The sequence below is a fragment of the Thermobia domestica genome, chromosome 18, assembly GCF_964235325.1.
Source record: "Thermobia domestica chromosome 18, izTheDome1.hap1.1, whole genome shotgun sequence".
NCBI classification, from domain to species: domain Eukaryota; kingdom Metazoa; phylum Arthropoda; class Insecta; order Zygentoma; family Lepismatidae; genus Thermobia; species Thermobia domestica.
Genome location: NC_137471.1, coordinates 77,572,279 through 77,597,854, shown reverse-complemented (window position 1 = coordinate 77,597,854; position 25,576 = coordinate 77,572,279). Strand labels below are relative to the sequence as shown.

General features: G+C 32.4%; 1 protein-coding gene across 1 annotated transcript in view; it reads left to right on the top strand.

The window, feature by feature from the left end:
- cue (Low-density lipoprotein receptor repeat domain-containing protein cueball) overlaps window positions 1–24,018 on the top strand; it is a 65,565-nt gene extending 41,547 nt beyond the window's left edge. The window contains exons 2-6 of the mRNA XM_081745188.1: window positions 1,559–1,768; window positions 4,967–5,150; window positions 7,832–8,914; window positions 12,337–12,667; window positions 17,498–24,018. Coding sequence (XP_081601314.1) covers window positions 1,559–1,768; window positions 4,967–5,150; window positions 7,832–8,914; window positions 12,337–12,667; window positions 17,498–17,617 — 1,928 coding nt within the window. The 3' untranslated portion in view covers window positions 17,618–24,018. The remainder of the gene's footprint in view (window positions 1–1,558; window positions 1,769–4,966; window positions 5,151–7,831; window positions 8,915–12,336; window positions 12,668–17,497) is intronic.
- Window positions 24,019–25,576: the final 1,558 nt, after the last annotated feature.

Genomic DNA, 25,576 nt, shown 5'->3' with positions numbered 1-25,576 from the left:
AATAGAATAACGTATAAATGATAATAATTGTACTTATTTGGTATATAATATTCAGGCTGTGAAACGATTATAACAGAGTACAGAGTTCTCAAGGGGTCCGTGGAGGTAAGCAAAGTGGTAATAAACGGAATCGAAGAAAACTGGGACTAAAGAAATGAATGAACCTACACTTGATACTATATTTCATGTAGTGTAGGCTGGGTTAGGTAGTACCATTTAAATCACTTTCTTTGATGCCCCCCAAATTTACGTGCCAGAGACGCCAGTGATTGGATGTGATACTTATCTCAGCACTTTCTTGAAATTGTCATTCGAAGAAAGTCAAATTGTCAATTTCTTGTAACTTGTTTCTACTTGTTCGAAGTAAATCATACGACGATCATAATATACGACACTAAAGTATTTTGGATATATATATTAAAGTGCCCGTCTGTCTCGCTTGCGTTATTACTTTTGTTAGAAGCCTCCAAAATGAAGTTGTTTCAGGACGTTTGTAGTACTGTAGCGTCTTCGTTTGCTACACTGCATAACAATTATGCTATTTTTAAGTTTTTATTTAATATGTAGATTTGAAATATGCAAAAACCTAACGTAATGCAATCTAAAAAAATAGAGTTGGCACAGTGTAATCTGATTGTATTGCAGGTATGTGAAACAATGCCCCCTGTCGATATTTGCATGGTACGAAATTTCAAGTTTATTTTATACATTAGCTTAAATGTTAAGGTCGTAAAAAAAAAAAAAAAAAAACACCTGTCTCCAGTTACAAGTCTTTTTTTTTCTTTTTTTTTTTTTTTTGCACCTACACTGATACCATCTGTGGATTTGGAGGGGGACATAATTATTCATTGAAAATAGTTTATTCAAAATGGAGAGTGTAAATTTGGAAGGAGAGAGGTTAGTTTGGGAGGAAGAATGGTAAATTTGGAAGGAGAAAGGTTCGTTTGGGAGGAAGAATGATAAATTTGTAGGGAGAAATGTTTATTTGGGGGGGAAATGGTAAATTTGGAGGGATAAAGGTTCATTTGGGGGGAAGAAGGATAAATTTGGAGGGGAGAAGTTTATTTGGGGAAAAGAATGGTAAATTTGGAGGGAGAAAGGTTCATTTGGAGGAAGAAAGGGTCATTTGAGGAGAAGAGTGATAAATTTGGAGGGAAAAGGTTCATTTCAGGGAAAGAATGGTAAATTTGTGAGGAGAATTGCACAGCAGTTGTTCGTCTGTTTTGTTATTCTGATCTCCTAAATAACCGAACAAGTCAACACTTTATATAGGAAACTGTAATACCTTTATTCAAAGTAACAACAGTGAACATGTGATATACCAGTTCCTCAAGCGAGGACTAACCATTAAATCAATTCAAATGCAGGGTGCTGCACAAGTCACTGAGTCGTATGCCGTCCTGTATATCTGTGGAAGATCTGTGAATACTTGTCTATCCAATGTTTTCTAAATATTGGTGATTCTAATCTAATTCATTCATAACCTGAGGTTTAACTATGTTTGACACGACGAACAATATAACATATTTTTTAGAAATAAAAATCTCTTTCATTTCAGATATTCTTCTTGCGAATGAAGATCAGCTTTCCTTCTTGGATAAGGAAGGGGACCTCATGTACAATGTCAAAGAAGAATTCAATGAGCTCACGGGCATTACCTTTGATTCTATGAATCAGCAAGTATTTGTTAGTGATGTGAAGAGTGAGAATGCGAGTGTGTTCAGTGTGTCATTGGACAAAAGCCATCAAATCAAACATATAGTTCAAAGTAAGTATTATCTAATTTATTTATCTCAGTAACCAGAAAAAAAATATAGGTACTCTTGTCAATAAGTTTACAAGACGAGTGGTGGAGTAACTTAGTTTATTTTGGGGTGAATTTAACATAGTGTGCAAATAAAAACGGTCTGTTGATTGTTAATGGAAGCATAGGGTTGGTTCGAAGTTCGGATGCCATGTTAATGATAGACCCACGTCCTCGATGGTGAAAAGGGACTTTACAAACTAGATTGATTCGGACGGAAGATAGTAAATAAATAATTTGTATTGTTTGAGTAAAGGCTTGAATGCATTTAAATCGATTACTTAAACTGTGATACTACGTGTATTTACAATTTAATGTTGCTGCAGCCGAACCATGTATATTCCCTAGCAACTGAATATATGAACAACAGTTAGCTGGACGACAATCAGAGCGTCAAACTATTGTAGATCAAGTGTTTAAGTATAATCAAACCAAAACCATTCGATAAAACACTCGAAGTACTTCAGATCATAGTTTGAGTGAAGATTGGAATCGTACCAGTGTAGACGTTAAGTAGAATTTATAAAAGGCGACTCAAGTCAAATAAGATGACTAACGTACACTGTATTCATTATAAAGAACATAAATGAAATAATGTTTCAGGTTACTGTAGAATTTCAATTATCTGAACTCCAGTTATCTGAATAGATACCACGAAATAATAATAATAATAATAATAATAATAATAATAATAATAATAATAATAGAAAATATTAAATAAACTTAAATCTGAACTGTGTATTCGTTAGTAAAATGTAATTTCCGCGAAATTCCTATTTAAACCAACGTTGAAATGTATATTTAATTGGAATTTTCTGTATTTTTAATCCTTTGTAGTAAAAGTGATTTTTTCAACACACATTAGGTCTACTTTTTCATTAACCCCTTCCTGCGATTTATTTTCTGAATTCTGATAATTGAAGTAGAAGTGATCAAAATGTATGATACATAGCTTATTATTATATAACTTTCAAAACATCAATATAGTAACCCTACGTGATGCTACAATAGTTTAAATTTTATGTCGAATGTAGCTCGTCATTGTGCAATTTGGCGCCGGGAGGCCATGACGAGCTACACTCATTTCAGTGCAAGGGGTTAAACAAAAGCTATTTTAGGATTTTCTCACATCATAACCTGTGACTTTTCTCAGTTATCCGGATTTCTGTATATCCGATTACTTTCAGAAGTCATTAATCTGGATAATTGAAGTTTAGATGTATTGATTTACTCGATCGAGTATCGTAACGTAATGATTAAATATTACATTCTGTGAAACTTAATTACCTGAATCATTCCTGATGTAGATGCATAACTGAAGGTTACTATTACTGAAGAAAGATACAACAAAAATCAATATTTCAGGTTAATGTGTGTGTAATTTTAAAGTTTGGGTTTTTAATCCATGTGTGACTTTAGGATTGAAATTAAATACGATAGATTTCATGTTTACACCGAATATTGCAGTTTCTTCTTTGTTCATAGCCGTTATTGTTGACAATAATAATACTCTATTTCATTACTTACAATAATGTAAAGCCCTCACTAGCACTTGTGCGTTTGGCTTACGTTAGGGTTGCCATATTTTAAAATTAGAAAAGAAGGTGACTCTAAACCTTAAGTACTGATGTGAACTTGTGTATTACAAATACTGATCTGGGATCCTTTGGACCATTTTTTTAAAAGTGATTTCTTTAAGTTACACTTCCAATGTACTTTTCTAACGAAACTAAAGTAAAGTAAATTTAGTTTTTCCCTTTAATGTTTTATTAAGTTCAACAAATGTGAGTCTGGAATTGTAAAGTAAATACTAAGTAAGTATTATGATAAAATATCCGTAATTGTAAGGAGATATGTAAGGCAAGTTTTCCCAAAGCGATATATGACAGACATTGTTCATACGGTTTTCTCTCTAGGAAACACAAAACAATTTTTAATTTTTTATCATAAGAAAGGTAAAAGATATTTAAGAGTCTTGGTCCATCTCTTATAAAATTTCACATAACTTTTGAAGATCGCTACTTCAAATCGTACTAAATACAAAATTACCACGGTTTCACAATATATGAAATATGTACAGCATAAACATTTTAAAAGAAAAAAAAATATTAATCATGAATCTAATCTAAACAAAATGCTTAGGACAAATGGATCACAGCCTGAACCTGAGCGAGAGTCCAAATTTAACTCAATCGCGATTGAGGTTGATACAGAGATGTAGCGGTTTGCGTTGAATGTAACAACACTTAATCAACGAAGTCGTCTTAGATTTTTCTCCAATAAAAAAAGCGGGTGGTTTTTGGTGATTAAGAGATGATTAAGCGGGGATGATTATAGGATTCGAAAATCGGGTGGACCCCGCTAAAATCGGTAATATGGCAACCCTAGCTTACGTGGTCCTGGGCTCGATTCCCGGTGGAAGAGAATTAAAATTTCAACTCATGACAGTGGTTTGGATTTCACTGTAAATTGTAGGTCCACGTACTCATATAGCTGAAAAGGGACGCTAAAACTTCAGCTACAACAATAGTATTCTGTGCAAATATTAAGTTTATTCTAAATTACTTCGTAATGTAGTAACATACGAGTGAAATTACTTGCCGGAGTTGGAAGGTATTCTCTTGGAATGAATTAAGATATGTATTTAAAAAAATAAGAAAAGAAAAACTTAGTAATTTATTGTTACTTTTTTAAAAGTACTTAGACCAATTATTGCGACCTTCATTTCTGTATTTTTTTTTAAAAAATAAGCTAGAACTTACGTAAATAAAGCTAACAATACAGCAATAATAAGGAAATAAAATGACAAGTAATGTTACTCTTGTCATCAGATACCCAAGAGTGTAAAATCAGTGAATTTCAATATATTCTGGATCCTTTTAAATTCTTTTCATTGCTTATTTTACATTATGTTAACCTTTTATCTTCGATAAAGGTTATAGGAAGTGAACGAGAAAATTTGAAGCTAGCTTTTCTTCCATTATTTAGCTTCAGTACACTGCGACATAAAGATAAGATAGATGTTCAGATTAAGAATATAATCATATAAAGAATCTTAAGTTTTGACTTTAAGCATTTGTTTAACTAGGAGTTTTTATTGTTTGTGTTCGTGGCTCAAGAAGTGTAGCTCAAGAAGTATTTAAAAACCAATTTCCTCCACAGGCAATGGAACCATTCAAGATATTGCATTTGATACCGTCACTAATACACTATATTGGACGGATCATGGTCAAAATGCTATAATGTTTTTTAAATTAGACGGTGACCAACAGAATAAGACGGGTAGCATTCTATTAAAATTGAAAGATGAAATTCCACAGGGTATAGCAATTGATAGCTGCGAAAGGTGAGTAGATGTAAATTTATATTTGATATTGTTAAAGTTGATGTTAATTTATGAAATCTTCAGAATATATTTTCTATCTCATAATCTTTGCAGATTATCCATATACCGGTACCTTTACTATTTCATAGTGTTTGTAATTACTCACTTCATTACTTAAGAACCTTGAAGATTCATCACCACTTAAGTGAATTCTTCTTTGCTGTGCCAAACAAATGTGATTAGTATAACTACGCATTACCCCGAGATTCTGTATTGTCATCGTCCAAACTTCTTGTTTACTCACTTTTTCTCTTTCTTTCCTTTCCTTTTCTTTCTTTCTTTCTTTGATTACTTTCAAACTAAAATTTAGTAAGCCTTGCAACATTTTCATTCTTAATTTGATTTTACCCTTTCTGTGATAGTAAATCTTTACGTGCTATACAAGCTCATGAAATATGGTTTTCAGACTTTCGGTTCGTAAGTTGTGTGAGATAAAATAAAAATCGTATGAAATATATATGTGTATATATATATATATATATATATTTTTTTTTTTCACGACTATTCATAAGTTTTAAGTAACGCTATAAGAGCATTGTCTCTCATATCCTAGGGGTCTTTAACTATCCGTAATACATTAGATCAATTCTGAAACGTATACAATTCACCTATTTGTTCACCTTTTTGGTCTCGAAACATTGCTCCATAAACTTGTATTCGAAAATCCACAGGCAGGGTTTTTTTTTTTATCACTCTGAGTTAAAACCAAACATTTTGAATATCTGTGTATACACAATATGATGGACAAAAATATATTTCCACTTCAAATTTCTACATAGTTGCCTTGTAGCTTACAGTTAATATTGGTATACTTTACAGACGTTAACCTAGTTCGTAGTAGGTAATTTTTCATATTTGTTACTCCATGACAGGCTAAATCTTACATTTTGTTTATGTTCCTTCGTTTCTAAACAATTCGGAAAAAGTTCGAAGTGATCAAAACCAAAGAAAGCATATGTGTAAGTTGGTATTACCAAACACGTTTCTGTGTTGTTAGTTAGTATATTATTTCACACATATTTAGAAGTAATACTCATGCATTAACTTCATATAGAACTCGATTTTAAATGTGTAATTCTGTTATAGGTTAATCTTACTAAGTTGATCATACTATTTTGGGACTAGGAAAATACAATTAGATTGGGATTTCTTTATTCTGAGTATTTCACCCGAAATCAGATCTAGCACATTTATCCCTAATGAAAGTTAACATTTAAAGCAGTATCTAATATAATTTTCTTTTTTTGTATCTAAGGAACGCAACTTTTTCGATTTTCTATGAAGGAAACTTCTATAGAAATGGATAATTTTGCTTATGTATTGACGTTCGAAAGTGTTTCACTTCTTATGTATTCAGGAAGACCATACGTAAGTACGAGGGGCGTCCAGAAACTAAGCTTTCCTAGGGCGGGAAACAAAGAAGACACAGGGATTTTGAAACATTTATTTTCACAAATACAGCTCAGGAATAAAAAAAAAATAAAGATACCTGAGTATAACAAGTGTCTGAATTCCGGCGTAAACATATCCGAGGGAAGCTTACTTTCTGGACGCGCCTCGTATTTTAAATACAATGGTCATTAATACTTTTTTTTGGCTTCATACAATTAACAACACTGTTCTAAAACTCATATTATTCTGAGTAAGTTCTCTGGTAATTATTCATCAAAGAATTTTTAGCTGCACAGAAAGCTTGGATTAATGTAGTATGGTAGGTTTATGTGGGAGCTAGAAAGTAAAGGTTGGAGTGTCAATAATGCTTGAATCTATCTTCTATGCCATTTGATCCATTGTGACTAGATGATCATTTTTTAAACAAATTAGAGTTGAAAGCCAATGGTAGCCATTCCCACTTCCTACGAGAACTGAGAAGTCAGAAATTGCTTCCATATAGTGTATTTATGTATTAACATTGAAATGAAAATTTTAAGGAGACGAGACTTTAATATGGTCGGTTTAAAGTTACAGTGGTGCAAGCCAGTTTGCTATTTAAAAAAAAAAAAAAAAAAAAAAGTAAGACTTAGATGCAGAAACCAAATCTAGATAAATCAATCTGTTAGCAGAAAACGTAAGTCAGAGAGCTTCAGTCAACTACCAACAGATGACAGAAGTAGTTCTACTGATAATAGAAACAGCTGTTTTGTTCTCGAATATATTACAGTACAATTTGCGTTTATTTCTGGCAGAAATAAAAGAAAAAATGTGACTTTATCATTCTCACTTTAACCCGTCCATATGCAACAGACATGTCGAACGTCCATATGTGACACATGTCCAAAAGCCAACATTACTTCAGCCTTGGTTGCAAGTACAGACTACCCATTTTAGCTTTCAAGCTATCTATAATTATTTTCCTGTATAAAATTTTCAGAGTGAAATAGATGCAAAATGTATGTTGAGTTCCGTTCCAATATTGAAAGATGCTGTTCCATGATGAATTTCGTTCCAATTGAGGAAAACACGTGTCTTAGCAGCTATTGTGTGAAGGTGAATATAAAAAAGTGAACGGCGTTCTCACTTGTAAATGTTATTTAGGGTACGCTGACATATTTAAACATATTTGTGTGTATAATTATGGGGTAATGTGTTTTTTTTTATTTTTGTATAGGTGTAATAAATATATTTCGATCTTGTCTTTGTAGGCATTTGTATTGGACAAATTGTAACCACCTGAAACCAACGGTCGAGAGGTTGAATCTTGATGGATCTGGGAGGAAGGCCATTGTAAATACTGATCTGTTTCAGCCTCTAGGATTAACTCTAGATTATGAAGAGAGAAAAATGTATTGGACGGACGACAGAGAGGGTATCTATTTTCGAATTGAGAGAAGTAATTTTGATGGCAGTGCTCGAGAACTGGTAGTCCAAGGGCGACACCATCAGCCTTTCGCTATAGCCATCGATCAAGACTTTGTTTATTGGTCCGATTGGATTAACAGAGCTGTGTGGAAGTTACCAAAACATAAGACTGATGTAGATTTTCATTTAATGTACAAATCTGAAATGAATCCAATGGGACTAATAACGCCGATACCAACAGACTTCCGAATATGTGAATTCTTAGGTGATAAAGCTGTTGAAGTGGTTACATTGGATAATGTATCTGACAAAACAAAAACGGTGTATTTAGTGAAAGAAGAAACAAGTGCCGATTCGCAGACTGCTGCCGCAGTCACAACGCGAACAAAATCTAACTCTAGTTCAATGATTAGTCAGACAGATAGCACTGAAAATTTATCAGTTAGTATAAGTGCTAATGTGCAAAATATGGGAAACCAAAGAAAAGAGGTTGAAGTGTCCAGTAGTACAAGGGGACCAATTGAGGAAAACACGTGTCTTAGCAGCTATTGTGTGAATGGTGAACATAAAAAAGTGAACGGCATTCTCACTTGTAAATGTTATTTAGGGTACTCTGGACATAGGTGTGAAACTAGTTTGTGCCACAATTATTGCCTCCACAATGGTATTTGTAAAATCAGTAATGGCAGACCAGTGTGTACGTGTGACGGTAGTTATAATGGCGATCGCTGTGAACGGAGTGTGTGCGACGAATATTGTTTGAACGATGGTATATGTCGAATTAGACAGGGTAAACCAGTGTGCAGTTGCCCAACGAACTACCACGGGAAAAGATGTGAAAAGCTGAATGTGGAGCACCTTTGTAAGATCTATTGCCAGAATGGTGATGTGTATGTTCCACCTGATGTAGTGGTTCCTGTGTGTATGTGAGTATATTTTAAAATATTTAAAAATTTTGTATAGATAATTAAAAAATTGTAGTCGCTCTACAGTAATGTTTAATTGTATTGAAGAAATAATATGGCGCTTGTTGTAGAATCTGAAGATAAAATCAATAAGATGTTAGAAAACTTGAAGTGTTGTGGAGAATATGAGATGGAAATAAACATTAGAAAGACAAAAGCCATGGTGATTGGAACGAAGGGGTCGTGTCAGATATAGAAGTAGGAGGGGAGAAAATAGAATAGGTGACTAGTTTTCGATATTTGATACTTGGGTAGTATTATTAGTAATGATATGAAATGTGAACTTGAAATAAACACAACGATAGGAATGAAAAAGTAAGCCTTTAGGAGGAAGAAAATACTATTTTGTAGGATCTTGAATAAAGAGTTGAGAAAAAACTCATAAAATGTTTTGTGTGGAGTATTGTACTCTCTTGGTCAGTAATATGGACATTACGCAAAAATGATGAAAAACGACTCAAAGCTTTCGAAATGTTGGTGTGAAGAAGAATGGATAATTAGCTGGGTCGAGCGGAAAACGAATGAGAGGGTGTTTGAAATGGTGGGGGAGGGGGGAGAGAGAGAACAATTTTAAATATTATTACAAAGAGGAAGAAAAACTGGTTGGTACATCGGCTAAGAAGGAAATTTATCGTGAGGTACACTCATGTCCAAAATTATTGTCGCATGTCTATAAATATTTTTGTAGAAATATAATTTTATAACGGAGTTGTCCGATATTTCTTATAATGTTAGTATGTGTATAATCTGCAAAAATATGTATGTGGTAAATTGCATGTTAAAAGCAACATGTTTAATATCTTATTACGTTGTAAATAAATAAATAATAAAAAAAAAACAGATTGATTACAACGAAATAAAAAAAAATTGTACAAGTTAAAAGAACAGTAAATAAGAACAATAAAACGAAAATAAAACTTTCTTGTCCATTTAGGAACATTTTGTTTTACTCATTCTAATTTTCGTACTTATGAAATTTACAACAAATATACATTTCCCGATTATACATATAATATCGGTATTAAAAGTACCCTGCAAAATCATTATCAAATTATATTCTTACAAAAAGACAGTTATAGATATGCGACAATCATTCTGGACATGAGTGTACGTTGTAGAGGGTATGGTAGCTAGAAAGAGAGGGAGGGAACGAAGGAGACTACAATTAATGGACTATATCAACATAGAAAAATCGTACATGAAGACGAAAAGGTTGGGGGAAGATCGTGAAGCATGGAAGCTTGTCAATTGCAACAAGTGACCTGCCAATAATGGCGGAATATCTAGCGATGACCTTGAAGAAACACTCTTTTAAGAAAGGCGTAAGTAGCTGCTAGTTAACTTAGGTCAGACTTAAATATGGGTTGGTACTATTAGAGTTGTCATATCTTGAAAGAATTTATGGCTGGAAAAGGTAATTTTATTGCATGATTGTTTTATTACTAACTTGTTAAGAAACTGACATGTCATATATATTTGGAAACACTAATGAAAAGTGTAATGAATCAAAATTAAAATTTTAAGGTTAAGAAAAAATAAAAAAAATAATACCAGAAAAAAGTAACGGTTAAAATTAACATTAATATTAAAAATGTCAATTTTTACTATTATGCAATGAAAACTCTTTTCAGTAGTGAAAGTTAATGTAAAATTTGTTAGATAATTATTAAGGCCATGGGGAAATTAATGAATTATTATGAAGAGTTATGATTTTCAAACAAAACATAGTTTAATGTCGTAGAATTGAGGAAAAATCTTGACGAAATTTCGTATTTTTAATATATTTTTTGCAAATTTGTTATAAGAGGAACACAATTATATAATATTAAATTAAACACACAATAACACAATTATATAATATTAATTAAATAATAAATTATTAAATATTAAATTAAATTAATATTATAATATTAAAATGTAGTAATAATAGTAAGAGTAACATGTCCAAGTTATATCAAATATCAGATGTATATGGAAATATTAATAGCCTTCAATAATGGCGATTTCATTGTTACAAAGACCGAGTTCATGACCCAGACTTTAAGCCAAGTTGAGCCATTTTGTGAGAGATTTGGATTAATCTATTTTTCTAATGGAACCGCTTGTGAAGTTTTTCGAAATAAACCACAAAGAAGTTCTTGCAGAATATCTAGTTCACATTGTTTTCGAAAAAAAAAAAAAAAAAAACTAATTAAGATTTTTTTGAACAATTTTGATTAGAAAGTAACTTATATAAAATTTAATTGATTAAATTAAAACTAATATTTTGTTAACAGATTAATTGCAAGCCTCTATATATAGACACAGCCGATGGTTGCGTTGGGAATGGGCAATATATAAAAGTGTCTGAACGGAAAGGACAGGTGTGGTATGTAAACTTTATTTGTCAAATAAGTTATTCTGTGTATAGCAATATAATAAAAATTCATTTTGAAAATTTTTTTTTTCTCTCTTTGAAGAAAGATCGATTTAAAACAGCCGCCCCTAAAGAATTAATAATATTGAAGCGGATTTTTTCCTTTAAAAATCTCAGAAGTTTTTTTTTTTTTTTTTTTAAAAAAAAAAAGCTTCCAATGACGACTGTAGTAACATCTAGTGAAAGTTCGCAAAGTCTTGCAGAGAAACGACACCACCAGTACATTCAGAGGCACGTAATGGTCCTATAAATAAACTTATAGATATGTTTCTTCGAACTCAAGTACTTTCTTTGTGGGTTTGCTTTCAGTATTCTGTGAACTTAAATTCAAATCTTGACTTTAGTTTATTATTACATTTTGTCTTAATTTTAAAGGAAAATTTTAAAATAAACAGAACAATTTCGTTAATAATAATAATAATAATAATAATAATAATAATAATAATAATAATAATAATAATAATAATAATGGGAACCATGAAAATACCAAAGGCTATGGATTAACCCAGTCATCTTCAAACAGCATTAGTCTTTGTCATTTCAGGAAAGAGGAACCTTAGATTTTTGTTTGCATCTCGGGAAAGGCCGATTGGTTGATACATTTTCATGTAGGTCAAATATGAAATAGCATTGTACAGTTTGCCTTTTAGGGCAATATTTATTAATACTATTGTAATTTTACATCAGACCGGTAAAAAGCTGGCATCAACAAGATACCAAAAGCATTTAAATAACGATAATTCATATTAATGGTGTATTTGCAACGTAAGAATAATTCGCAATTTGCAGAGGAGAGCTGCTTAAAATTTTTAAGAACACATATACATTGGTATTGCAGACCGTGATTAGCTTAATCATGTAGCCATTAAAATAAGTTATCAGTTACATTTGCGAGTGATGTTTCTAGATGTTAACATATTTTTATTTAATATTAAATACGATTTGTAATTTCTCTATTCTGTTTCAGGTGTTCTCAATCTTCGACCAGTTCTGAACACTATGAGGTACTACTTAATAAAGAGAACGTAACAGCGGACAGCTATTTTACAAGGGGGCCTTGTATTCAACCAGATTCTAATGAGGTGTTGGCAATTATTTTGGGAGGTGTAATCATAACCCTGGTAGTAGTGATAGTGGTCCTAAGCTGTCACATATGCAAGCTTAGGAAGCGACCAAAGTGGAAGAAAAGATATGTGGTGAACAAAGTCAAAGGAAAAGTGGATTTAACTAGTCGTCCAAAGCCGGATCATTGTGAAATAGCAATTGAAGATTGTTGTAATATGAATATTTGTGAAACGGTAAGCATTCATTTGTATATTTTTGGAATTACTTTTTAAGACAGCGGTACAGTATATACTTCTAAGAGAAAAAGTTTGAATCAAATGGTAAAAATTAAAGAAAAGGGTGTAAACATTGTTTCCTTACTTGTCGAAGATAAGCTGAAAGAAATCAGGGCCGGATTGACATTTGCAGCATAGACTATTGCAAGACCGCTCTCAAAAATATATATAATGTAATTTCAGATATTTATCTGCTTTCCCGTATTAGAAGGTGGTGCTGTTGAAACCGTTGCCTATTTTGTCTTATTGTAGCAAGGAAAATACATATTTTGGACTTAGTATGCCCAATGCCCTAGCCGCGCTGGAATATCATTGGATATCGTGATAACAGCAAAGTCAGCTAGTGTCGGATTTGATCCGAGGAAAGGTTGAGTGACCGTTCGCACTCATCAGATGTGTTGGTACTGCGGCGTCCACCCAGCATCGTGAGGACAAATTGGGAAGCTACTTGAAAGAAGTAGCGAACTGTAGTCTGGAAAGAAAGCATTAACCTTTAACTTACCGCGTGACACGATTGTACCAAAAGAGTGTATTCGTTGGTTATCGTGTGTCACATTTGTGACACATGCGATGGGATCTTGTGTTTCATGGTACACTGCGTTATAACTCTCCTATTTGAACTTTTTCGTCCGGTTTTGTTTTTTAAGTCCAGATGCATTGTAGAAGACGTTACGTATGGTTTCACACCTTCCTGCGTCGAGACATAGGAGGTGATGACGTCATAACTTTAAACAAACTTTTTATTTTCTTTTATTAAGCCTATGTTCATTATTTTTGGAGAGCTTACTTTTGCACCTAGAAGATTGAAATTGTGCACAAACATTCAGTCCACCGAGTAGTATTTAACAGATCTCTGCGTTAAAACAGGGGGGGGGGGGAGTACAGAGGGGCAAAAAGTTGAAAAAAGGGATATTTTAACCCAAAAAATTCCTTCGGGATTTTTCCGCCTTAGATACATGGAGACATGTGAATGGTACCGCCTGAAAGGCAGTTCTATTCTGAAGAGAATGATTGGCGGATTATAATCCTAGGGTAAATAGAGATGTCTCAGGATTTTTTTTTTTTTTTTTTTTTTTACCTGAGATCAGGGTCTTTTGCAGTAATTTGGGGCATTGTGGGGATTCTTGATAAAATTTCTCCCGCCCTTACTATTCAAGATAGAAACTTGAAATTTGGTACACACATTCAGTCTACCGAGTAGTATTTATCAGATTTTTTTGAGATCTATACGTTCACACAGGGCCGTTCCAAAGGGGCCCAAAGTGTAAAAAAAAAAAAAAAAAAGTTTTCCCCCCGTAATTTTCCCTTTGACATCACTTTTCCCCTCTCCTGGTATATGGTATGGGCATATAAGTGATACCATTTGAAAGCCTGCTTGACGATGCAGTAGCTGCTTACTGAAAGTCTAAAAATATCCCAAAAACCCAAGATCCTAAAAGAGTATGACCCGTGGTATGGGGAAGATTACAGCCTGCTGGCCGGCGGTAAGTTAAAGGTCAACGGCAAGAGAAACCGATGTGGTGACCATATATCATCCCAAAGGCACGAATGGTAGAAGCTGACCAGTAGGCCCTGGCCCCTGAAGGCTGTTACGCCAAGTGTCCAATTTTAGACTTAGTTTTAGGTTACATCGACCAAACTGTCGGCGATAATGGATCCAGCACTGTCACCGCGAGGTTCATAGCCAGAACACTGTCAGCGGGCAGAGATAATTTTTCTAGGGGGTAACTCGAGTTCATCCTTGTATTCATACACATATAGCAACTAATAACTGAAATTTCAGGTCCTATCTACGGTCCTGGTCACGACTTCACAAGTTTTATTGTTCCATACAAATTTATACAACAGAATCACTCAAAGCGAGAAAACCAGATTATAATCTGTAATGCAGAAACGCTCATATGGGAAATTTCTAGTACAAAGAATTAATTTATTCCTTAATATGTGAGGAGGAGCCAAATATATCGCCCTAGGCTCTAGTAGTTTATTTAGCCCAGGATCTATCCTACTCAGCTTAGTCATTAATCGGGGATGCTGACTCTTCTATTAACCCCCATTCATTCATTCATTGATCGCCCCGGTAGGAGGACATTTTGCAGTCGGACTCAGGCTCACTTCCCTAAAGGGGATCACGCTTATTAATTTCAATGAGGCTCACACTAGCTCACTCTTATTTGATCGAGCTCAGGCCCATTTACCTCTTTCGGGTTACGCTTACTAAGAGCTCAATTTCACTCTCCTCAATAGGGCTTGCATCTGCATCTCTCTCGCTCTCTTTTCATTTACAGTACCTGTGCTCATATGTGCGTAGACTCAGTTACACAATTCGAAAAAAATGAAATGAAATCTTTAAGTTTTACGTCCCACGGTTATGCCGGTTAGGCTAAAGGAGACGGTGGTGATGAGTAATGAAGAAATGGTGGAATGAAGAAAGTGGGAAGAAACGGGAGAACCCCAAGAAAACCCACGCACATGGTGTTTGTCCACCACAAAGTTTACTTGGCGGGGGCTGGGATCGAACCCGGAACCCCAAGCACCAGAGGTGAACGCTCTACCACTGAGCCACCGCGACCCCTACACAATTCGAGGCTGAGATTAGTGCTTGCGAGTTTTGATATCTTTTACCTTTAGAATTAAGTACCGTTTAGTATATGATCGTTTTCGATCATACTTTTGCAAAGTTCTTTGAACAAATAAACGATTGCAAGCTTATTTAAACTTTTTTTCCCTCTTGGATTGGTGTTCAAGTCCGGAATATGCTGATCAATAGATAATCGAAACTACACAATTCATCATCTTGGTTCAGCGTACGACTTCAAAAAAAAGTGGTAGTTTCAAATTTTTAAGAAATTATATATTATGCCAGTTTAAGGGGAAAGTACATACTACTCTGAGAATACACCAGAAATCACACATAGGTAGATCTCTTATAAAAGGATTGAATTATTCATTCATTATAGTGAGCGAAACTTCAACTCTGCTGAAAAATATAATATAAAGATCACTACAGGGTGATTCTTGTTTCCGTGAATTTTATGGTTTTGATTTCCCACGTCTGTCGCGTAATCGGTTTGCATGCATGGGGGATGGCTTCAAGAGATTGCTTCTTCAAAGACTTGGAAAAATAATTGAAGTAAGAACAGACGCATTTTAAGACTACAAGAATATAATAATAATAATAATAATAATAATAATAATAATAATAATAATAATAATAATAATAATAATAATAATAATAATAATAATAATAAAATGATGATGAACACTGGGCTCCTTCATTGCTATGTTGTTAATATCCGCGCCTTCAGTGGAAATCGGGTTTGGTTCAAGGTGGGAGTTTACGTGATTCTGATCCTACTTTAAGCTTTAGATCCCAAGCTTCATATAGCCTCAGTAATGGAAAGACATCAAGGAACAAAGCTAAAGTGAATTCATTTCTTCACTAACTTTATCACCGTTGTTACATTCATTTTCATGGTCCTGAACATCTTCAGACAACATGTAACGATAAAATTTGAAAACGGGAAAGTATAAAAGTGTCGAATGTTACATATTTATTTTGTTGTTTGTACCCACTCATGAAACGTAGCATATACACATCATTAATACTTATTGGATCACGATAGAATTAGGATTTCTATGGGTAAGGTCTCATTTCAGAAAAAATAAATCATTTGTTTTTAACCTGTATTACTCCACATATTTCCAAAAATATATTTATTTTCGGTTTTAAATATAGAGATTGATTTATTTCCCATATATTTTTGATAGTCTTTAAGTTCAAGTTACGTTAAACTAAACTCATTATAGCAGTGCTGCCAGTGCCTTTTATCCAGCCTTTGTAGCTGTCAGTTTTACAAATTTGTCTGGTGTATATGACCTTTTTTGTCTTTATTTTTTTATTTTTATATAAAGTTAGTGACGTTGTACACAACTCTTCGGATCTTGACCAAAATTGTCTTGTAGGTAGACCTCGACTAGCGGAGTACGCATATTAAATATTTTTGTGTGTAGATCTTGGATTCTAGTTATTGGCTATCACAACTAGGGTTTGAATTCGTCAAAATTCCAGTAGGGAGGGGATTCCTAATGCTATTTAGACTAAGACTTGGAGCATAATACATTAAACAAACCTTGTGAAGTGATAAGTAAATAATAAGTAATAAAGATTGACTAAAATTAATCATCAAAGACTAAATTACTAAAGTAGTAGGATTAGTGTTAATAAAGTTAAAATTGTACTTACATAAACATCCAAATGGCAGAACTACGTTTCAGTGACCAATTGTACTTTTTTTTTTTTTTTTTTAAAAAAAAAAAGTAAGAAATTATGTTGCTTGTAGAACTTTCATCAATTTCCTCTATGGTAGAGAAAATGTTAGTGTTCCTTGAATCAGTGTATTGAAATTTGTTGTTAAAAACGACTCTTTCCTCTTATCTTTTCTCCCTAAGAACAAATCATATTAAATCACTTGACAAGAATGCTTTTTATTCTGGCCTTGTTTTTCGTGTAAAATCTCTAATATTCAACAAGAACTGACAAACAAGTGTATCTGTGCTCCAATCTAAATCAAATCACTTCACTGTGCAATATAAAACTGAATTTCAGTTTCAGTTTTTACCTTTTTATATATATAAAAAAAAAAAAAAAAAAAAAAAAAAAAAAATTGCATGTTTACGTAAGTACAGTTTTAACAATGGAGGAGGAATGTTTTCATTACTTGTTTCTTTGACAACTACTATGTGTATTATTAAGCGTTTATATGTTGTTTCTTTTTTCTTCTACAGCCTTGCTTCGAACCTCAGTTCCGTCAGTCCGGTATATTGTCCAAAAAAGAAGAAAGAAAACTGTTAATTAACAGCATGGAACAGACATCATGTCTTCCATGCACCACAGACGAACAATAGGTGCCTGTCAATTCCAGGATTGAGATGAACTTTTTTCGTAGCTGCCATCTTGTGCACAAGATGACATAGAACATTGTTGGTAGAAACTTTATAATATATATTTAAAGACTGGTCCCAAATCAGCCGTTGAAAATGTTTCCTATTGATTCAGGAAAGGATGTTGTGACAGTCTTCCTCACAATGCTGTGTTCAAAATGGTACATACTTCCCGTGCCAGAAGGCAGCACAATGGTGAAGTGAGGTATTAAAAAAATGGGTGCTTTAACAGTATTACTAGAATAATTTTGTTTTTTGTATCTTTTTGTTTCCAAAAAAACAGTTGTTTTTACTTGTTCCTTAAATTGGTATAAAAGAAGTTCTCGATTGTTTGGTTTTGAGGAAAACATAATACAGCAGTGAGCAATAGAAGGAAAATATTCGTGTGATAAATAAAAAAGTTTGTAATAATTTTAGGTAAAAATTTTAAGAACTTTTATTTTTATCAGTAAGCATGAAATTGATTATGGATTAGTCAATGTATCCGTCAACCCTGTTACAGTTTCTAGGTTTAATATCTTGAATTGTTCACGTAAAGTATGAAATTCTCTTTACGTTACAAAAATTATTCGTTTCGATCCATCCATTTCGAAATTATAACAGGGAGAAGGTTTTTAAGTTGACTGCAATGATTTCTTCGATAATGTGCTGTCTATTTGAACTGTATGTCTTTAACATTTCATGATCTAAGAGAAAGGCACCGCACAACAATTTATGATTGAAGATGCTTGTTTTTATGAATTTATCGTGTAATTAATGATAACGTTACAATAAGTACTTTAACCATATTAGCTACAATTGGTCTGATTGTTTTAAGTCTTCCTACTATATAAAATAGATTTTATATAAAATAGATTTTTCGGAATGGATTATCTAAATAGAAACAAATAACTAAAAGGAGTAAGCGATACGCATGAAATAATAAAGTAGGCAATTTTAATAGATCAAACTTTTTATTAAAATCTTTCGTTTAGGATTTATAAAATTAACATTTTATTTTTAAAAGGTATTCAATGATTGCTTGTATATGAAGTGATTTAAAAAAAATATATAAACAAATTTTTGAAATACAATTTTTATTGTAAATTCTTCCGATACTCAGCAGCCTTCTTCTATAAAGTTCATTGTTTGGGTATCGCCTTATTTAGAAACCTGGGAACTTACCCATAGGGAAATATTAGGTGATTCCTGAATGAATCCTCAAGTTGCTTTGTCTGGCTCCCATAGTTACCTTCCGATGCCTTGCCTGTAACAGCTTGTATAATCTTTGTCATATTTTTTGTAGAAATGTCTAAAAACCTCTGATAAGTTAATAATTTCCGAAGTTTCGTAAAACTAATTTCGAATTTATTTCTGTGTATCGGTAAAATTTTAATTTTAGTTTGACTTAGTGCAAATTGTTTAAGGGAAAACCAAATTTAAATTTGTGATAATACGATTCCAAATAAACCAGTTTTAATTGTGTGTGTGTGTGTGTGTATGTAGCACATGATGGAAGTTGAATACTTTTGCGTTCTTTTTATTGCCCACTGTTGTATTTTCTAATTTATTACGTTTCCTAACTTGTTGCTCAAGTGATTTCTTTCTTTTGTAAATAAATACTATCTATTAATCGACATTCATTATGAATAAAAGTGAAAAGATGTATACGCGCGCGGAAGTACCATAAGAATGTATATTACTTAAAAGTTGTTGAAGAGATTGTCCTTGGTCAAGTGAAGCATGTGTTAGCTCTGTGTTTTCACGGTTGTGAAAGAAAGTATCCTTGATCTCAGATGTAATTATTAAGGTGGATTTATCCTTTATGATGTTGAATTGAGACAGAAGGTTCGAAGACTGAATTTCGAATTAACATTTTATTATGTCAAACGAAATGTATATATAGCCCATACCAGGCAATGCGCAAGTAGTTGTAAGGAACTCCCTCGGTATTTCTCTACTTTTTAAAAATTAAAAACTGAATTCGAAAGCTAGTAATATTTTAGATTGAAGAAATGACAGTTATAGAAGGGTTTTTGAAATAAAACTGAATCCTTACAATGCATACAGTTTGTAAAGTGTGTCTTTTAGTGTAGAGCTAATGAGTTGTTAATAAGTGACAATTGTTATTTTTAACATAATAGAGATATATAGGTATTTAAGAATCCATATTTCTTCCCGCAACTTAGATACCTTTTGATCTTTATGATCGTATCATTTATTCTCATAATTACAGTTAATTTTCATGCTTCATTTACATTCTTCAACTTTTTTTCTATTTCACTTTTTTGCTTCTTTGTTTTGCTCTTTATGGTCATGTTATTCTTCATTCTTTAGTTTACCCTTAATATTCATTTTCTTTACTTTTTTTGTTTCCCTTGCTTCCAGTCACTGTTTTACCGATTATCTTTCATTTGCTTTGTTTACATTCTTCAGTCTCTTTACTTTTGTCTGTGTGCTTCCGTTCTTCTTTTTTTGTTAATATTTTCATTTCAAATTGTCCTGCCTTTTGTCAAAATTTTTGATGTTTTACTTTAACTATTAATGTTTCGTACGTAACTTCATCTTCCTTACCTCATTATCTCAGTATAGTTGTCATATTACGCAATAATAATAAATTTATTCCATCAAGGAAAAGCCACTTTACATGATGAAAATTAGTTGGAGGGGACAGTCATCATATGAGTTATAACTGAGTCAATTCCAAGCAACTACTGCGATGACGAGCCTAATTTTTTTCTGACCTGACACAAGGAAATACGTACACTAAACTCGAAAGTAAATTATAAATCGATTCATATGCTTGTTTAATGGGTGAGTTGAGTAGTTTCATCACTTCCAGTGATAGCAAGATGCAAATTTTCAAAAGTTCTATTTTTGGTTCAAACGGTATGGCTGCTAGGTACTTAACCTTTAATTTACGTATCCTTTAAAGTTTCGGAAATTCGGACAAAATACAGTTTTCGCTTTCATTATAATGTTGAGGCCAACGAAGAACAACCATTGTAAGTTCCATATGTAGCACATTTTCTTTGAAACTCACCGGAAATAATATTAGAAGTACGCCAGGCTTGTGACCTATCCATTACAATATCATTTTTTATTATTATTATTATTATTATTTTTAAGTACAAACTATCGTATATAAGTACGGTTTGCGCTAATTTATCACTTCTTTTAGCACTTGATCGTTAAGCAAAAATCTCATTTAATTACTGCCAGAAAGATAATTTCATTAAACTTTATCTCAATGCCTGAACAGCTTTACTTCCTGTAAAGCAAATCTATTTAGAAAATTACGGGAATGACAGACACTCACAAAGGTAGCTGTTTTTTTTTAAATTACCATTCTGTAGAACTCATTAATTTTGATTGTAGAATATAATAGTTAATGTAATTTAAACATAAATCCATTTTTTGTCTAAGATAAAACTCCCAAATAAAAAGGATGTCTAGGAAATCAGCGTCAAGATTTTAATTTGCACACTTGACAACTTTGTTGATTAGATAATCGTACCCCAAATGTACCACGTTATCTACTTCTAGTTGATCGTGCACTTCCTGAGTCGGCACAAGTAATAATATAACCGAGAAATTTGATTTTTCAAAGTGTAATTTACCCTTTACTTCACACTCGAAAATAATGTTAAAATGTTTAGATTGACACTTTTTATTAATAGGTAGGAAATAAACTCACAATAACGCTATTTCTATAAAAGTTGTTACCAGGGTTTACATTCGTTATTTGAAAAAAACAGTTGACCGAAGTTCAGTTCAGTGGAGGTCAGCGAAAGAAAATATTAGAATAGGGATTGCCTCACTTTTCTTAAGCGAGAGCAGAGTACGGAAAGTGTTACTATATACTGTTTAAGGATAAATGGACCGTTCCTCTCTGGATATACACTTATTTAAACTAGGAATAAGGTGAAGTATCTGATTATCTACTTGAATTACTGGAGAACAGATCAATTTCAGCTGCTTTTCAAAAATCTGTATATTCCTAATTTCAAATCTGAGAATTCATAGTGAAAACTTCAATATCCAAGATATGATAATAATATTTTATAAACATATAAAATAAGTTCTTACTAATTTTTCGATTTTTCTCGACTTGCAGAGGAATTCTAGTTTTTTTCGAACTTATTCGGAGTTAATTCCCAACTGCTAGATACCCTATTTCATTCTCGACCTTGAGAAGTTCTTATGGTCAATTGATTATTTTCTGAAAGTCATACTATCTTGTTATATGTACAAAAGTCTTAAGTATTTTAAAAACTCGTACTTATTGACGTGAATTGTATCTCTGTGAATGGTATGATGAACGGTGTTTTAATAAGTCAGAATATTACATATTCTCTCTCCATATAGAGGAAAGATTTTTTATAAACAACCTATTGGACAGATCAGCAACTTGACCATGTTTCTGATTAGGTAGTGAAAGAAACTGTACATCAAAATATTTGAATTACGTGTAAAACATTCTCGTTTAACAACAGTTTAAGAAAGTCGATTTGTTATTTGTCAATTAAAAACAGCAACACTGCAATTTTGAAAGGTACTAAAATACAAAAAGAGAGAGACTTCAATTCGTGAATATCATTTTAATGCAAGTTAAATTTGTTCAATCACATTTTAACGATAGTAACAATATAGTAGAATACAGAAATTCAGATTATTCTTGTTACTTGTCAATGAAATGTTAACGACGATGTAAAAAAAATAATGTTTTAAGAAATGCAGAAATGTAAATCGTAACTATTACGGTATCTACTTTAAAGGAATTCTTGACATTAACGTGAGCATGTAAAAGACAGTTGTAATTTAAATTGTATATAATATTTTGTCACAAATTTAATTTATGGTTCTTTACTGATGTTTTCAGTTATGAGAAGGAGTATAACTTTTACAACTTGACGCTTCCTCCTCCCCCTCCAAAAAAAAAAAAAAAAAAAAAAAAGCGCAAATGGTTCTCTTTGAAAATTTAGACTTAATTTTGAAGCTGTAAAGTAAATCTTGAATTTGTGTACTTTCTTGTACGGTGAGTATTATATAACTCTTAATATGTAACAATAAGCTGATGCAATATGATGGTGTGATTATTGACTATATTGTAACTATTTACACAGATTTATGAGAGAGAAGAAAAGGTACGCAAAGAATAGGCTATCATTCTAGTATTAACAAGGTTTCAACCGCTGTTATTGTTCAGTTTGAAAAATTAACGGTTTTCAAAACCATTGGATATGTATTTTTTAAAAAATAATACAAATAGTTTTATGCGATTATTCGTTGTGCTTAGCACAGAAAGCTGGATACTAAGCATACATGTAAACTAGTTCGAATGAGAAATAATGTTCTAGTATGTGGGGACCGTGCAAATTTGCTACTGACGTTTTCCTCGTGGAGAAATATGTTTATACAAAATCTCGAACTGCAACTTCGTTTGAAGTGCATTTATAAGAAAGAAAAAATGGTGCTTTAATCAACAGTAAAACTCATGAAACGGACGTGCAGAGTAAAAATAACTTACAAGTTGAAAAAAATATGGTAGTTTTTGTTTGTTTCTGTTAGTGATCTAAAATATTCTTCGCAGCTTATTCCAGAAACACATATATGTAAGTTGGAGTGAAGATAAAATTGAGAGTTAGAAGAAGTTTTATAATGAAATCCTCTTATCTCGTAAAATTTATTAGATTTATTTTGTTGGTGTTTAGGAATATAGGAGCTCAATTTTAAGGAAGAAATGAATAACGACCACCACGATAGGAATTTAAATATGGGATTTACAAAAAACTATGGAAAAGTTTAGCTTCCGAATACCATATTCATAATTAATCTTCCAGTATTTCACTTAACCCTTTCAGTTTTTTTGTCCATTCCAATTAACATGCAGTTTATCGTAGTAGTACTTATTCTCATCTTGGAATGCTTTTGTTGATAACGTTTTGTATCTTAGATGAATATCAGATTATATTACTAATAAGATTAACGTTTCATCTAACCATTTTCTTTAGGATTCTCTGAAATACATATTTTTTGTAACGATTATAATATAATCAGGTTTGAAAGGGTTAAATTGAAGTTTTCTTCTTCAATAGTATAATCACCTGTTTTGCGATATTTACGATTTCTTATTCATCAGTTTGCTTTCATATATATATATATATAATATGCCAGAAACTATCTAGTTATAGGAGCACAGGACCGCAAGAGGCGGATCAGATCGTCCTGTTAAAAGCTAAATGCCATCTTTGTTTCAAAAGCCGTATAATCATAAGTAGGAGTTGTATTTTGCAGATAATGACTATTGAAACTCGCAACCTACGCAAATACCAGTTTATTTATTTAAACGCATTAAAAATGTATACATATTAGAAAAAAAAAAACAGACTATTAAATTATAGAAAATTGTTCAGTTAATTTTGAAAATTAGCTTCATACCTCCGAAGATAACAACAAAATAATCTTTCTAAAGATGTTAAGAGGAATGTGAATGTATATTTGTACTTCTTCTACAGCGCCATTCAAATTCGTTGTTTAAACTTAAACCAAAAGTCATTTTTCATAAAAAAAAATATTTTTTGTGTTATTTTTGTAAGAAAAAGAAGTTATTATGATTGTAAAAGCAGCTTTCTCCCGCACACTCATTCTGAGAAGGAATAGTGGATTTATGGTGGAAAAGCTGTTTTTCTCTAAGTGATGTGTTCCTCGTGTTTACAAGGTGATCTGCAGAACATTTATACACACTAAAATCCATGTTTGAAAGAAAAAATAATAATAATAAACTGAAAACAAAATGTATAATAACATAAATCAGTGTAAATACATAGTTCTGTAATATTTTGAGAGTATAGGCGGTCCCAGAATTTTGGAATAGGAGGCACAAAGCCTCTGACTCAATATTAAACTGAAATCTCATAAAGACCAGCAGTTGTGGCAAAATAAAACACAAAAGATTGCGAAATAAAATTTAAATATAGCAGTTTATATTGTAGAAAGGAATATATTCCTTGTGTTTTTATTAATTTACCGAAAGCTCCTGTTAAATGCGTCAATCCACATTAAAGGTTGTAAATAGGACTAGTTAATAAGTATGACTGAAAGCATTACTAACCAGAACACACACAACCTGAGAAAGATTACAAATTATTGAAATATTAATATCATAAATTTCCAGAGACAGTACTTTAATGAATACCGTACTACCCCCTCAAATAATCTTTTTTTTAAAAATCAGGTGAACCCTACTTTGGCAGTTTTCTCAGCAGTCATACCATAAAGAAAATTGTTCATTTCTATTTGGACGATATCATAAGCATATTCTTAGGTTGTCAGTACACAACTGTCCAGTAGAAAGGCTGGACAAAACTTAAGCAACCATAAAATGGCAAATCTGGTCAATAATGGCATGTTTATTCATGATTTGTTATAAAAATGAAAACTTGACATTTTGCCGTAACTGCTGGCTATTACTCATGTTATACATTTGTCGCTCACTGAACATAATCAACAAATAAAGAAAAATCAATCAAGTAGGAGATATAGTTTATATTTTGTATATTTTAGTATATTGTACAATGTTATTTTGTGTCAACAGTGAAGCTTACATGACAGTAGTTTTTATTTTTTACTGCTAGAAAATTCAAATTAGTGTAAGATAATCGCTTCTATGTTTGGCACATGCTGCACCTGGCTTCTGTCTTACAGGAGAGTCTTTGGAGAAAATATGTTCTGCCTTATTGTTGTGATTGATACTACCAGATGAAGTTCACCGAAACAGATAAAAATCACTACACAATCAACATATTGATAGACTTGGTTAAATCACAAAGGGCAGCTTGCGTGTATCTTTGTGGGACCGCCTATGTTTGACAGTATGTATAAAATAGTTATAAACGCTATAAGAGGATGCACAAGTATAGCATGTATTTTGTTACTAGTCAT